The 16479-nt window shown below is 42.1% G+C and overlaps 1 protein-coding gene across 1 annotated transcript; it reads left to right on the top strand.

Annotated features, from left to right (window-relative positions):
* The first annotated feature begins 3498 nt into the window (after positions 1-3498).
* sycp3 (synaptonemal complex protein 3) lies at positions 3499-16451 on the top strand. Its single transcript, XM_023985577.2, has 8 exons — positions 3499-3936; positions 4061-4133; positions 4249-4283; positions 4437-4554; positions 5303-5402; positions 5492-5590; positions 6012-6116; positions 16314-16451. The coding sequence occupies exons 1-8, from the start codon at positions 3804-3806 to the stop codon at positions 16365-16367; spliced, it is 717 nt and encodes a 238-aa protein (XP_023841345.1). The 5' UTR covers positions 3499-3803; the 3' UTR covers positions 16368-16451.
* Positions 16452-16479: the final 28 nt, after the last annotated feature.

Below are 16479 nucleotides of genomic sequence, written 5' to 3'. Positions count from 1 at the left end.
TATTGATGTTTTGAGATTTAAAAGTTTWAATTATTTTTGCCTACTCTTGAGCTGGCTGAAACCATTTTAGAATAACTATACGTTTCTTAATTAAAGTTCACACCAAAACCCCACCTCTTTTGTCAATATGGTGAAACAAACAATGGTCATACATAGGCCTACATTCCTGTTTTGGTATAGGCTTATAATATATTTCAGGCTTACCCATCCAGGTGCACTGTCCATTCAATCAGCAGTCTTACATATGTGTCAGCACTCCGCGCTGCAGCATTGTATTTGGAACACCTAAGAAAAATACAAAAAAGAGAAGGAACTGAGTTTACACAGTCAACTCATTTACACATAATCAGGGGTTCAGCAGCGAAGCTGGTGAAACCCGATTGTATTTGTTGGCGTTCATAATTATTATTACTACTCTTCCGATTCCTCTGGTGGAGGTAGGAAACAATACCTCCACTACGTGAAGAAGGTGAAAAGTGGAGAAGGTGAAAAGCTTTAGGTTCCTTGGCGTACACATCACTGACAATCTGAAATGGTCCACCCACACAGACAGTGTGGTAAAGAAGGCGCAACAGTGCCTCTTCAACCTCAGGAGGCTGAAGTAACTAAGACCCTCACAAACTTTTACAGATGCACAATTGAGAGCATCCTGTCGGGCTGTATCACTACATGGTACGGCAACTATACCACCCGCAACCGCAGGGCTCGCCAGAGGGTGGTGCGGTCTGCCCAACGCATCACCGGGGGCACACTGCCTGCCCTACAGGACACCTACAGCACCCGATGTCACAGGTAGGCCAAAAAGATAATCAAGGACATCAACCACCTAAGCCACGGCCTGTTCACCCTGCTATCATCCAGAAGGCGAGGTAAGTACAGGTGCATCAAAGCTGGGACCGAGAGACTGAAAAACAGCTTCTATCTCAAGGCCATCAGACTGTTAAATAGCAATCACTAGCCGGCTACCACCCAGTTACTCAGCCCTGCACCTTAGAGGCTGCTTCCCTATGTACACAGACATGGCATCACTGGTCGCTTTAATAATGGAACATTAGTCACTTTAATAATGTTTACATTCTGCTTTACTAATTTTGTATATATATACTATATTCTACTGTATTTATGTCAATGCCACTCGAACATTGCTCATCCTAATATTTATATATTTCTTAATTACATTTTTTTACTTTTATATTTCTGTGTATTGTTGTGAATTGTTAGATACTACTGCACTGTTGGAGTTCGGAACACAAGCATTTCGCTACACCTGCAATAACATCTGCTAAATATGTGTATGTGACCCAAAAATGTTGATATCATTTCATTTCTTTCACAAGGCCAAATTAAAATGCAAAATTCCTGTGAAATAGTGAGGCCTAGGAAGCAACCTGGCATGATGGTAAAGGGCCAAATGTCATGCCAATTGGCCATATAGTGGTTCTATAACAAATTCTATAACAGATGCAAACATTGAAAAGTAACGCCCCTCAACCCATGTGACCTAGAGTCATGAAATTTGGTACATCGGTCCCTCTCATAAGAAACAAAAACCCTAGAATTTTGTGAAAAACACTTAAAACACTACTCCTCTGGCACCAAATGACCGATCTGCACAAAACTTGATATGTGGCATCTATGGACCAATCTCTCACAAATTACTATTTTGCAAGACAACATCTCAAACCAAATGGCCTCTACTGACCAATAAATATTAATGTGGGTGTGGTCTACACATGTTCCAAACACTGTCAAAACTCAACATATCTAAGCCCATTCAGATCAAATCAAATCAAACGTATTTATAAAGCCCTTCTTAGATCAGCTGATATCTCAAAGTGCTGTACAGAAACCCAGCCTAAAACCCCAAACAGCTAGCAATGCAGGTGTAGAAGCACGGTGGCTAGGAAAAACTCCCTAGAAAGGCCAAAACCTAGGAAGAAACCTAGAGAGGAACCAGGCTATGAGGGGTGGCCAGTCCTCTTCTGGCTGTGCCGGGTGGAGATTATAACAGAACATGGCCAAGATGTTCAAATGTTCATAAATTACCAGCATGGTCAAATAATAATAATCACAGTAGTTGTCGAGGGTGCAACAGGTCAGCACCTCAGGAGTAAATGTCAGCTGGCTTTTCATAGCCGATCATTTGAGAGTATCTCTACCGCTCCTGCTGTCTCTAGAGAGTTGAAAACAGCAGGTCTGGGACAGGTAGCATGTCCGGTGAACAGGTCAGGGTTCCATAGCCACAGGCAGAACAGTTGGAACTGGAGCAGCAGCACGGGCAGGTGGACTGGGGACAGCAAGAAGTCATCATGCCAGGTAGTCCTGAGGCATGGTCCTAGGGCTCAGGTCCTCCTAGAGAGAGAAAGAAAGAAAGATAGAATTAGAGAGAGCATACTTAAATTCACACAGGAATACTCCAGATATAACAGACTGACCCTAGCCCCCCGACACATAAACTACTGCAGCATAAATACTGGAGGCTGAGACAGGAGGGGTCAGGAGACACTGTGGCCCCATCCGATGATACCCACAGACAGGGCCAAACAGGCAGGATATAACCCCACCCACTTTGCCAAAGCACAGCCCTCACACCACTAGAGGGATATCTTCAACCACCAACTTACCATCCTGAGACAAGGCCGAGTATAGCCGAGTATAGATCAACCACACGGTGGCGCTATAACGGGCCCATGTTTATATCTCAATCTTTTTGACTCAGAGTGATGAAATTTGGCAAAAATGCTCAAGGATATGAGTCTAGCTACCCTATAGTTTTTGTTTGGCCACATGGTGGCATTGTTAGACAGGACAAATCATTCACACAAGCTCATTGGCTCATACCGGCTATATCGTTTGCGCAAGAGTCTTGGAAAATATTGTGTTTGAAGATATGCCAAATTTGGTGCAGATTCTGTAGATGAATACGTTTTAAAGTAATCAATATCCTTAAATGGTCCACAATACATCAAAATAATATTATCTTGCATGATCAGTTTGATTTTGAGTTCTGATATTTGAAGGAAAAAATTAACAGCACACTGCTCTTGATAGTAACACTGAACTTTAATAAGCTTACGTATCGGCCTCACGGCCTTCGTCGAATCTTTTGACGAAGGCCGTGAGGCCGATACGTAAGCTTATTAAAGTTCATTGTTACTATCAAGAACAGTGTGCTGTTTCCTTTTTCCTTCATCTTGTTCAACTGTTACCATGCACCTGCAAAAAATATTGCTCAGATGTGCAAGTGCCTTTTGAATTTGGAGTTCTGATATTTGGCAAGCCTGGTAAACAGTACTGATGTAACTTGTTATAGGGAAATGTGTCAAATTGTGGCATTGCTGCTTGCAGCTACTGTATATTTGATCCCTGTACTCTTCTAGCTAGCCTAGATAGGACTACAAGATCTGGATTTGAGTGTCTTTGAAGTCTGGTTTAGGTCGTCCTGTCTCTTAAGATTTCATAGCAAGCTCGTGCTATCGTGGCGCGAAATCCTGGAGAACCAATTATATTTTCCTTGGCGGGAACAGACCAGCAGGAACATCAAATACAGTTTACTTTAGAGACTCTGTGGTAACGTTACAGCAGTAACCATAACGTAGACTGACCGACGACTGTAAAAACATATACAGTATTAGCAACTGATAAACATTTGACTTATGTCGAAATTACAGTAGGTTATAGCGGTAGCAGTGACTAGTACTCGTCCTCACTTAATTTAAACGTTGACGTAAATTAACAGTAGTTAGCTAGTCTAGTGTGTTCCTTAGATTTTTGGCTAGAATAACACACGTCCGGTACTGTTAATGGCCTCCACTGGGAGAAAACAGTCAAAGAAAACGAAGCATGCAGAAGACTCAACTGACATAAAATCGTTTGATTTCGCACTTGAGGACGAAAAGACAGGACTGAGTTGTTCAGAGGATGACATCCGAGAAGGTATCTAGCTAGCTAACTGACGTTAGCTTTGCAAAGGCAATTGGTTTTCTGATCCCATTTGGGCTAGCTAGCTAATTTACCYTATGTGGTATCTTATCACCTTCATCTCTGCCAATGTCCATAGATGAAACTCCTGTTGTTGACAAGATGGCCAAGAAAAGGTCATTTGAGGAGGATGATCTAAAAGTTGGAGTGGGGTAAGTTATAAAGTTGGCTAACATAAACTAAGCTTCATACCAGCAACGGCCTGTTATAATCGTCAAACTGAGCCTTCATTCTTTTAATTGTTTCTTTAATCTTGGCATTCCCTAGGAACGAGGTACAAACCATGTTGGAGAGATTTGGAGGCAAGTTTATCACAATGTGATTTATTTTAGTTAGCCAATAGCTATATATTGAATACTCTAAAATAACTGTTGGTTAAGGTTGTCGTAACCAAAGGTATGCGTATGCTATGTTCTTTAATAAATGTTTGTCTCAAATTAGTATTTGTTTCATAGCTGATATAAGCAAAGCCATGCAGGCCAAGAGGAAACGTTTAGAGACCTTCACCAAGAGCACACTGAAGGGCAGCAATCAGAAACTGGAGCAACTGTGGAATACCCAGTATGCACAAAGGTAACAACACCTGCTGAGACCAGAGATTGTGTGAGGCAGTGTCAGCCCTCCTTCACCTCAGCAACACCTCCTGGCATTGAATATAGGCTGTATCACAACCGGCAGTGATTGGGAGTCCCATAGGGCAGCGCACAATTGGCCCAGCGTCATCCGGGTTTGGCCGGTGTAGGCCATCATTGTAAAGAAGAATTTGTTCTTAACTGACTTGCCTAGTTAAATAAAGGTTAAATAAAAAAATATATAGAATGTACACACAGATGGCACCCAGTTTGTCATATACATTACGTGAAAAAAATTATCAGAAAATATTGTCTGCATTCTTTGTTTAGCAAGGTTCTTTATTCAGATGGAGCTGAAGAATACAAAGGTACCAATCAGAAGTATACTTTCTACCTGAAAGTTTTGCTTTGTTCTCGTTAAAATCACCATGAACACTGCCAGTTGAATTTTTGTGTCAATGTTTTTGGATCACCTTTGAAACAATATGCATGCTCTCAAATCAAGCTCCCAGACTCCAGCAACAACAACAAAACTAAGAATATAATTATGTTTGGGTGCATTGTAGGGTACGTCAATCACTACACATGGCAGGTAACATTTGATATCACTAGTGGCCAAAATCCTATCCCAGACACCATTTTATTGCCATTAGTTTACACATTTATTAGCCTACATCTGATGTTTGCTTTGCACTTTGTCATTTGTCTTGGGTAACGGTGAAAACTTTGTCTACTGGGTGTTTTTGCAGGCAGAAGCTGACTCAGGAGTACTCACAGCAGGTGTCATCTGTGCTGCAGCAATGGGAGATTGATGCACAGAAATCAGAGGATCAGGAGGAAAAATTGAATGTCAGTGCTACTCTGTATACTGATAATGCAACTTTTTCGGGACTCATACAGTATACAGCTAAAATGTAACATTATCTTTTCCACTATAGAACTTGTTTCGCCAGCAACAAAAACTGTTCCAGCAGGCTAGAGTGGTGCAAAGCCAGAAACTGAAAACCATCAAAGAGCTATACGAGCAGTTCATTAAGGCGAGCCCCAGATGACAGTTTTCTCATACAATGTTAGGCAGGTGCAAATGCTCCCAAAGACACTGTTCCATAGCTGGAATTCCATCATTACAGATGAGGAATTTTACACAACTTTTTAACAAGTGTTTTTGATTTGCACATCAGTATGGTACTTAATTTATAAATCGGCTGTCCTGTGGCATTCGCTAGATGACTTCTCCGTCAGGTTTGTTTTCTGTATTTACGGGTCATGAGACACATGCTACGGGAGTACCAATTTCAAAATTACGCGTCAACTCGCTGCTGTTCTACAACACACTATTGTACAAATCAAAACACTTATCAAACTGAAGTGCAAAAAAAATGTCAATTTCAACAGATCTTTCTATCAAGTTAATCAAAATAATTGAAACTCTTGGGTTTGTCATAATGTCTTTTTAAGAACATGGAGGAGATGGAGAAGAGCCATGAGACCTTCTTGCAGYGGGCACAGGTGGAGCTGAAGAAGGAGATGGCAGTGTTGCAGAAGAAAGTTATGATGGACACTGTGAGTTACGCAATGTCAATCGCATTTACAGTTTTTGAAAAATTGTACACATGACAAAATTGTTAAGTTCAGCTAATTGGCTTGGCTCAAAGCTAGCAAACGGTCAAAAATAATGAATGGATAAAGGGACACCAGCTGTCATGACATTTTTCATTTGATTATTTTCACGTCGTGTAGCCTTCATGTCTGAGGGTTAATTAAAGTAAATTGAAACCGCTTATTAATTTATGATGGAAGTTATGTTGCGTCCAACTCCTACTCATGTCTAGCTACCACTGAGTTATGGCAAGAAGAATGGCGCTGAAGGAGATGGCTGCCGTTTTACGATCCCGTAACCAATTGTGCTATTGTATGTTTTTTTCGCGTTATTTGTACTTTGTACAATAAGGATTTACTTCAGACGCCCGACAAGGCCCGACAAGGCCCTCATCCCTGTCATTCGCAGGACAAAGCGACGGAGGTATCGAGGACGAAGGTCTGGGTGCCTTGTAAGGATCCGTCGCCGAGAGGGTATCTTTACCATCGATCCTATTAGCCAACGTACAATCAATCGATAATAAAATAGACAAACTACGATCATGTATATCCTACCAATGGGACATTAAAAACTGTATTATCTTATGTTTCACCGAGTCGTGGCTGAACGACGACATGAATATCATCGGGTTTTAAGCTTTTTCGGAGAGGATAGAACAGCGGCCTCTGATAAGACGAGGGGTGGCGGTCTATGTATATTTGTAAACAACAGCTGGTGCACAAAGTTAGGGGAAGGGGGTATATCTGACCTCCATCATCTAGGACGTGACAATGGTTAATCAAATCTCCCCATTTATGCCCATTGTTTTTGCTCAGTTTTGCAGGCCTTCTCATACAGCTGCAACTGTATATGCATTCGTAAATCATGACCTTTCTTGAGTTGGGCTCTGGGATGGTCCAACTGTTGAGAATCTGAGTCTATGGTTGTTGTGGGGGAAAGGGGTTGAGTGTGTATCCCACAACTGTTACGAGGGAGTAAAATATGTTAGGGACAATATAGGATGATTCACAATACTTGTTTGCTAATATAATAATTGCTTGCCATAATGTAATTTTGGTAATGGCGAGACTGGTGAGAGGTAAAAATCCTTTACATAAATTGCCTACATTACTACAAATATTATTAGCTAATTATGGAAAATAAGAAACAGGATTTTATATTTAATTTGAATGGCTATATATAATACAAATACAGTTGAAGTCGGATGTTTACATACACCTTAGCCAAATACATTTAAACTCAGTTTCACAATTCCTGACATTTAATCCTTGTAAAAAATTCCCTGTCTTAGGTCAGTTATGATCACCACTTTATTTTAAGAATGTGGATTGTCAGAATAATAGTAGAGAGAATGATTTATTTCAGCTTTTATTTCTTTCATTACATTCCCAGTGGGTCAGAAGTTTACATACACTCAATTAGTATTTGGTAGCATTGCCTTTAAATTGTTTAACTTGGGTCAAATGTTTCGGGTAACCTTCCACAAGCTTCTCACAATAAGTTGGGTGAATTTTGGCCCATTCCTCCTGACAGAGCTGGTGTAACTGAGTCAGGTTTGTAGGCCTCCTTGCTTGCACACGCTTTTTCAGTTCTGCCCACAAGTTTTCTATGGGATTGAGGTTAGGGCTTTGTGATGGCCACTCCAATACCTTGACTTTGTTGTCCTTAAGCCATTTTGCAACAACTTTGGAAGTATGCTTGGCGTCATTGTCCATTTGGAAGACCTATTTGCGACCAAGCTTTAACTTCCTGACTGATGTTTATCCTCGACTTCGGCGATGTCATTTACAAAATAGCCTCCAACACCCTACTCAACAAATTGGATGCAGTCTATCACAGTGCCATCCGTTTTGTCACCAAAGCCCCATATACTACCCACCACTGCGAACTGTACGCTCTCGTTGGCTGGCCCTCGCTTCATACTCGTCGCCAAACCCACTGGCTCCAGGTCATCTACAAGACCCTGCTAGGTAAAGTCCTGCCTTATCTCTGCTCGCTGGTCACCATAGCAGCACCCACCCGTAGCACGCGTTCCAGCAGGTATATCTCACTTGACACCCCCACAGCCAATTCCTCCTTTGGCCACCTCTCCTTCCAGTTCTCTGCTGCCATTGACTGGAACAAACTACAAAAATCTCTGAAACTGGAAACACTTATATCCCTCACTAGCTTTAAGCACCAGCTGTCAGAGCAGCTCACAGATCACTGCACCTGTACATAGCCCAAACAACTACCTCTTCCCCTACTGTATTTATTTATTTATTTTGCTCCTTTGCACCCTCATCTACTGTCAAATCTTAATTGCTATATTGTATTTACTTCGCCACCATGGCCTATTTATTGCCTTTACCTCCCTTATCTCACCTCATTTGCTCACATTGTATATAGACTTATTTTTCTACTGTATTATTGACTGTATCTTTGTTTTACTCCATGTGTAACTCTGTGTTGTTATATGTGTCGAACTGCTTTGCTTTATCTTGGCCAGGTCGCAGTTGTAAATGAGAACTTGTTCTCAACTTGCCTACCTGGTTAAATTATTTTTATGTTGCTTCAATATATCCACACAATTGTCCTTCCTCATGATGCCATCTATTTTGTGAAGTGCACCAGTCCTTCATGCAGCAAAGCACCCCCACAACATGATGCTGCCACCCCTGTTCTTCACGGTTGGGATGGTGTTCTTCGGCTAGCAAGCCTCCCCCTTTTCCTCCAAACATAACAATGTCATTATGGCCAAACAGTTCTATTTTTGTTTCATCAGGCCCGACATTGCTCCAAAAAGTACGATCTTTGTCCCCATGTGCAGTTGCAAACCGTAGTCTGGCTTTTTTATGGCGGTTTTGAAGCAGTGGCTTCTTCAATCTGAGGTCTTGGCAGATTTTCTTTGATTTTCCCATGATGTCAAGCAAAGAGGCACTGAGTTTGAAGGTAGGCCTTGAAATACATCCACAGCTACACCTCCAATTGACTCAAATTACGTCAATTAGCCTATCAGAAGCTTCTAAAGCCATGACATTTTCTGTAATTTTCCATGCTGTTTAAAGGCACAGTAACCTTCTGACCCACTGGAATTGTGATACAGTGAAATATAAGTGAAATAATTGTTTGAAAAATGACTTGTCATGCACAAAGTAGATGTCCTAACCGACTTGCCAAAACTATAGTTTGTTATCAAGAAATTTGTGGAGTGGTTGAAAAACAGGTTTTAATGACTCCAACCTACAGTGGGGCAAAAAAGTATTTAGTCAGCCACCAATTGTGCAAGTTCTCCCACTTAAAAAGATGAGAGAGTTCTGTAATTTTCATCATAGGTACACTTCAACTATGACAGATAAAATGAGAAAAAAATCCAGAAAATCACATTGTAGGATTTTTAATGAATTTATTTGCAAATTATGGTGGAAAATAAGTATTTGGTCACCTACAAACAAGCAAGATTTCTGTCTCTCACAGACCTGTAACTTCTTCTTTAAGAGGCTCCTCTGTCCTCCACTCGTTACCTGTATTAATGGCACCTGTTTGAACTTGTTATCAGATAAAAGACACCTGTCCACAACCTCAAACAGTCACACTCCAAACTCCACTATGGCAAGACCAAAGAGCTGTCAAAGACACCAGAAACAAAATTGTAGACTTGCACCAGGCTGGGAAGACAATCTGCAATAGTAAGCAGCTTGGTTTGAAGAAATCAACTGTGGGAGCAATTATTAGGAAATGGAAGACATACAAGACCACTGATAATCTCCCTCGATCTGGGGCTCCACGCAAGATCTCACCCCGTGGGGTCAAAATGATCACAAGAACGGTGAGCAAAAATCCCAGAACCACACGGGGGACCTAGTGAATGACCTGCAGAGAGCTGGGACCAAAGTAACAAAGCCTACCATCAGTAACACACTACGCCGCCAGGGACTCAATCCTGCAGTGCCAGACGTGTCCCCTGCTAGCCAGTACATGTCCAGGCCCGTCTGAAGTTTGCTAGAGAGCATTTGGATGATCCAGAAGAAGATTGGGAGAATGTCATATGGTCAGATGAAACCAAAATAGAACTTTTTGGTAAAAACTCAACTCGTCGTGTTTGGAGGACAAGAATGCTGAGTTGCATCCAAAGAACACCATACCTACTGTGAAGCATGGGGGTGGAAACATCATGCTTTGGGGCTGTTTTTCGGACGACTGATCCGTGTAAAGGAAAGAATGAATGGGGCCATGTATCGTGAGATTTTGAGTGAAAACCTCCTTCCATCAGCAAGGGCATTGAAGATGAAACGTGGCTGGGTCTTTCAGCATGACAATGATCCCAACAACACCGCCCGGGCAACGAAGGAGTGGCTTCGTAAGAAGCATTTAAAGGTCCTGAGTGGCTAGCCAGTCTCCAGATCTCAACCCCATAGAAAATCTTTGGAGAGGAGTTGAAAGTCCGTGTTGCCCAGCAACAGCCCCAAAACATCACTGCTCTAGAGGAGATCTGCATGGAGGAATGGGCCAAAATACCAGCAACAGTGTTGTGGAACCTTGTGAAGACTTACAGAAAACGTTTGACCTCTGTCATTGCCAACAAAGGGTATATAACAAAGTATTGAGATTAAGTATTTTGGTCAATATACAAAAGTTTTCACCATAATTTGCAAATAAATTCATTAAAAACCCTACAGTGTGATTCTCTGGATTTTCTTCCCTCATTTTGTGCTGTCATAGTTGAAGTGTACCATGATGAAAATTACTAGGCCTCTCTCATTTTTTAAGTGGAGAACTTGCACAATTGGTAGCTGACTAAATACTTTTTTGCCCCCACTGTAAGTGTATGTAAACTTCCAACTTCAATATATATATATATATATATATATATATAATATATATTATAATATATATATATATATATATATTTTTTTTAAATGGCTATATATAATACAAATTGAGGTGAGGGTGATGGAAATGCACTGCTTCTGTTCTGGGGGTGGCACTGTGTGCTCTTTTCGAAGGATGTGTCCTGGTCTCTCCGGGGCTATGGGGTCGGTGGTGGTCTGCCGGGCATTGGGATGACAACCCAACTCGGGATGAGGGGTTTTAGCGGGTGGAATAGTGGGGACCAATTGGCGGTTTACTAAATAGCAATTCAATGTCATGGTACAGAGCTATAGACATTCAATCATCATGTTACTTTTTAATGGTACGTTTACAAACATATTTTGATAAATAGAAATGAAACTTGTGTCTCATTATGGTAAGTGGTGAAATAAGTATAGCCAGTTATAATTGTCATGGCTTAGCAGATAATAAGAAAAGACGATCAGTATTTACCTGGCTAAAAGAGAATGAATATATCTATTGTTTACAGGAAACTCATTCAATCATTTTAGATGAAGTTTTGTGGAAAGAGGACTGGAGGGGGGAATATATTTCTCCCATGGGCAAAGAAATTCAAGAAGGGGTGATTATGATCACCAGTCCTTATGAGTAATTTTTATCCAAATGTGCAAATTGTCCAAACAGATTAGATGGATTATTTGAAATATGTTATTGGACAATAAACAGATATGGCTTTTTAACCTATACGGTCCAAATAATGATGATCCAAGCTTCTTTGAAAATATATCTAAGAATTTATCAACTCTACAAGCAACACTAGACTCTATTATTATGGTGGGGGATTTACTGGTGTTTTGCGGGTACTATTTAATGAAGCTGCCAGTTGAGGACTTGTGGCGTCTTTCTCAAACTAGACACGAATGTACTTGTCCTCTTGCTCAGTTGTGCACCAGGGCCTCCCACTCCTCTTTCTATTCTGGTTAGAGCCAGTTTGCGCTTTTCTGTGAAGGGAGTAGTACACAGCGTTGTACGAGATCTTCAGTTTCTTGGCAATTTCTCCCGTGGAATAGCCTTAATTTCTCAGAACAAGAATAGACTGACGAGTTTCAGGAGAAAGTGATTTGTTTTTGGCCATTTTGAGCCTGTAATCGAACCCACAAATGCTGATGCTCGAGATACTCAATTAGTCTAAAGAAGGGCAGTTTTTTATTGCTTCTTTAATCAACAAAGGTTTTCAGCCGTGCTAACATAATTGCAAAAGGGTTTTCTAATCATCAATTATCCTTTTAAAATAATACACTTAGATTAGCTAACACAACATGCCATTGAATCACAGGAGTGATGGTTGCTGATAATGGGCCTATGTAGATCAGCCGTTTCCAGCTACAATAGTCATTTACAACATTAACAATGTCTACACTGTATTTCTGATCAATTTGATATTTTAATGGTCAAAAACTGTGCTTTTCTTTCAAAAACAAGGACATTTCTAAGTGACCCCAAACTTTTGAATGGTAGTGTATATTTACCCAAAAAATATATGGGGGTTTGGAAATAATGCAGACAATTACATTGATGGAAGCAACAATCTATCCGCAATATTAAAGCTGATCCACCCTTTWAAAAAAATTAAGTCTAAGGAAGTCTCGAGGTTTTGCTCGCCTGAGGTAGATTATCTCATGATAAGCTGTAGACCACACTATTTACCAAGAGTTTATCTGTATTTTTTGTAGCTGCCTATATACCACCACAAACCGATGCTGGCACTAAGGCTGCACTCAATGACCTGTATACCGCCATAAGCAAACAGGAAAACGCTCATCCAGAGGCGACGCTCCTAGTGGCATGGGACTTTAATGCAGGGAAACTCATCCGTTTTACCTCATTTCTACCAGCATGTTAAATGTGCAACCAGAGGGGGAAAAACTCTAGACCACCTTTACTCCACGCACAGAGACACGTACAAAGCTCTCCCTCGTTCTCCATTTGGCAAATCTGACCATAATTCTATCCTCCTGCTTACGAGCAAAAACTAAAGCAGGAAGCACCAGTGACTTGGTCAATAAGAAAGTGGTCAGATGAAGCAGATGCTAAGCTACAGGACTGTTTTGCTAGCACAGACTGGAATATGTTCCGGGATTCTTTCGATGGCATTGAGGAGTACACCACATCAATAAGTGCATCGACGACATCGTCCCCACAGTGACTGTACATACATACCTCAACCAGAAGCCATGGATTACAGGCAAGATCCTCACTGAGCTAAAGGGTAGACCTGTCTCTTTCAAGAAGCGGGACTCTAACCCGGAAGCTTATAAGAAATCCTGCTATGCCCTCCTACGAACCATCAAACGGGCAAAGCGTCAATACAGGAATAAGATCGAATCATACTACACCGGCTGTGACGCTTGTCAGATGTGGCAGGGCTTGCAAACTATTACAGACTACAAAGGGAAGCACAACTGCGAGCTACCCAGTGACACGAGCCTACCAGACGAGCTAAATTACTTCTATGCTCGCTTCGAGGCAAGTAACACTGAAGCATGCATYAAAGCATCAGCTGTTCCAGACGACTGTGTGATCACGCTCTCCGTAGCCGATGTGAGTAAGACCTTTAAACAGGTCAACATTCACAAGGCCGCAGGGCCAGACGGATTAGCAGAAGGTGTGCTCCGGGCATGTGCTGACCAACTGGCAAGTGTCTTCACTGACATTTTCAACATGTCCCTGATTGAGTCTGTAATATAAACATGTTTCAAGCAGACTACCATAGTCCCTGTGCCCAAGAACACTAAGGTAACCTGCCTAAATGACACTGACCCGTAGCACGTCTGTAGCCATGAAGTGCTTTGAAAGGCTGATCATGGCTCACAAACACCAATTATCCCAGAAACCCTAGACCCACTCCAATTTGCATACTGCCCCAACAGATGATGCAATTGCTATTGCTCTCAACACTGCCCTTTCCCACCTGGACAAAATGAACACCTATGAGAGAATGCTATTCATTGACTAGAGCTCAGCGTTCAACACCATAGTGCCTTCAACGCTCATCACTAAGCTAAGGACCGTGGGACTAAACACCTCCCTCTGCAACTGGATCCTGGACTTCCTGACGGGCCGCCCCCAGGTGATATGGGTAGGCAACAACACATCAGCCACGCTGATCCTCAACACTAGGGGCCCCTCAGGGGTGCAGGCTCAGTCCCCTCCTGTACTCCCTGTTCACTCATGACTGCATGGCCAGGCACGACTCCAACACCATCATCAAGTGGTAGGCCTGATCACCAACAACGATGAGACAGCCTAAAGGGAGGAGGTTCGAGACCTGGCCGTGTYGTGCCAGGGCAACAACCTCTCCCTCAATGTGATCAAGACCAAAGGAGATGATTGTGGACAACAGGAAAAGGAGAACCGAGCACGCCCCCATTCTCATCGACGGAGCTGTAGTGGAGCAGATTGAGAGCTTCAGGTTCCTTGGTGTCCATATCACCAACAAACTATCATGGTCCAAACACACTAAGACAGTCGTGAAGAGGGCACGACAAAGGCTATTCACCCTCAGGAGACTGGCCTCAGATCCTCAAAAGGTTCTACAGCTGCACCATCGAGAGCATCCTGACTGGTTGCATCACTGCCTGGTATGGCAACTGCTCGYCCTCTGACCGCAAGGCACTACAGAGGGTAGTGCGTAAGGCCCAGTACATCACTGGGGCCAAGATTCCTGCCATCCAGGACCTCTATACCAGGTGGTGTTAGAGGAAGGCCCTAAAAATAGTCAAATACTCCAGCCACCCTAGTCATAGACTGTTCTCTCTGCTACCGCACGGCAAGCGGTCCCGGAGCGCCAAGTCTAGGTCCAAAAGGCTTCTTAACAGCTTCTACCCACAAGTCTCCTGAACAGCTAATCAAATGGCTACCCCAGACCCCTCTTTTACGCTGCTGCTACTCTCTGTTTATTATCTATGCATAGTCACTTTAACTCTACCTACATGTACATATTACCTCAATTACCTCGACTAACCGTTGCCCCTGCACATTGACTCTGTATCGGTACCCCCTGTATATAGCCTCGCTATTGTTATTTTACTGCTGCTGTTGAATTATTTGTTACTTTTATTTTCCATTTACTTAACACTTATTTTTCTTAACTTCTTAAAGCGTTGTTGGTTAAGGGCTTGTAAGTAACCATTTCACTATAAGGTTGTACTTACTTACTGACTTTGTTGTCCCCATGGGGAAATTGTGTTGCAGTGTCATGTACACGTTTAAAGTGGCGTTTAAATACAAAACAAAATTGACAATACAACTTTCATAACAGTTACATACCAATAAAACCTTCTTTTTTTAAGACGAGCCTGCTGGCCTTACTGAGTCGATAGGAACATTAGCCCGAGCTACTTAGGAGGGATATCACACCTGGCACAAATGATTGTCTTGTTCTGTTTTTCCTGCTGAGGGGTGCCCTATACCTGTGCKCAGAGGGGAGTAGTTCAAAGTCTGGGTACAGGGGGTGGCTTGGGTCTAAAATGATTGTGAGCCTTGCGGAGGTCCCTGACCTTAAAGATCTCATCCAGGCCTGTCTGTTTGACTCCTAGTACCTTGCTTGCTGTGGTGATAATCCTTCTCAGCATATTTCTCTGGCTGACAGTGGCATTGCCAAACCAACAAACAATACAAAAAGTTAAAATACTCTCAATGAAAGATTTGTAAAACAGAGTCAGTATAGTACAGTCTACATTAAAAGATCCCAGCATTTTGAGAAAGTACAGTCTGTTGGCTCTTTCTGTAGATCAGGTCTGCACATTTACTCCACTGACACTTATTGTCCAAGAGGACACCCAGGTATTTGTATTCCTCTACAATCTCTATATTCTGACCTCTGATAGATGTTGCAGAGGTAGGTGTTGTACACTTCCTGAAGTCTATGCACATCTATTTGGTCTTGTTGGTATTGAGGACCAAGTGTGATTCCTCACACCACTCTACAAAGTCATCTAGGACTGGGCCATGATGTTCCTCGTCATCATGCAACAGGCTGATCAAGGCAGTGTCATCAGCGAACTTAACGAGGTGTCTGTCAGAATGGGAACTAGTACAACCATTAGTGTACAGGAGTGGGGACAAAACACATCCCTGAGGAGCGCCTGTGTTGGTATTGTGTATATCCGACACGTGGGGACCTATTTTGACTCGCTGTGGGCGTTGGCTCAGGAAGTCCAACAGCCACAAAAAGTATTCGGCGCATGTGACAAATACAATTTTATTCAATTTCTTTATTTAAATAAATCTGTAATGGTTTCCCATTGGTCACTTGAGTGTTATAACCCATCTCTCTCTGTCCACAGCAACAGCAGGAGATGGCCACTGTCCGCAAGTCTCTTCAGTCTATGCTGTTCTAGAGGAAGTTTAATCTGATGTTACCATGTCAATAGCCTCTACAGTCAAACCGCTAAGGGTTTTTACAATTTGAGAGTTCACGACAATTAGACACTGGAAATGAAAGACAGAGAT

The sequence above is a fragment of the Salvelinus sp. IW2-2015 genome, linkage group LG4q.1:29 (genome assembly GCF_002910315.2).
Source record: "Salvelinus sp. IW2-2015 linkage group LG4q.1:29, ASM291031v2, whole genome shotgun sequence".
In the NCBI taxonomy this organism is placed as follows: domain Eukaryota; kingdom Metazoa; phylum Chordata; class Actinopteri; order Salmoniformes; family Salmonidae; genus Salvelinus; species Salvelinus sp. IW2-2015.
The sequence above is the reverse complement of the archived record's forward strand: the minus strand, read 5'-3'. Positions and strand labels throughout refer to the sequence as shown.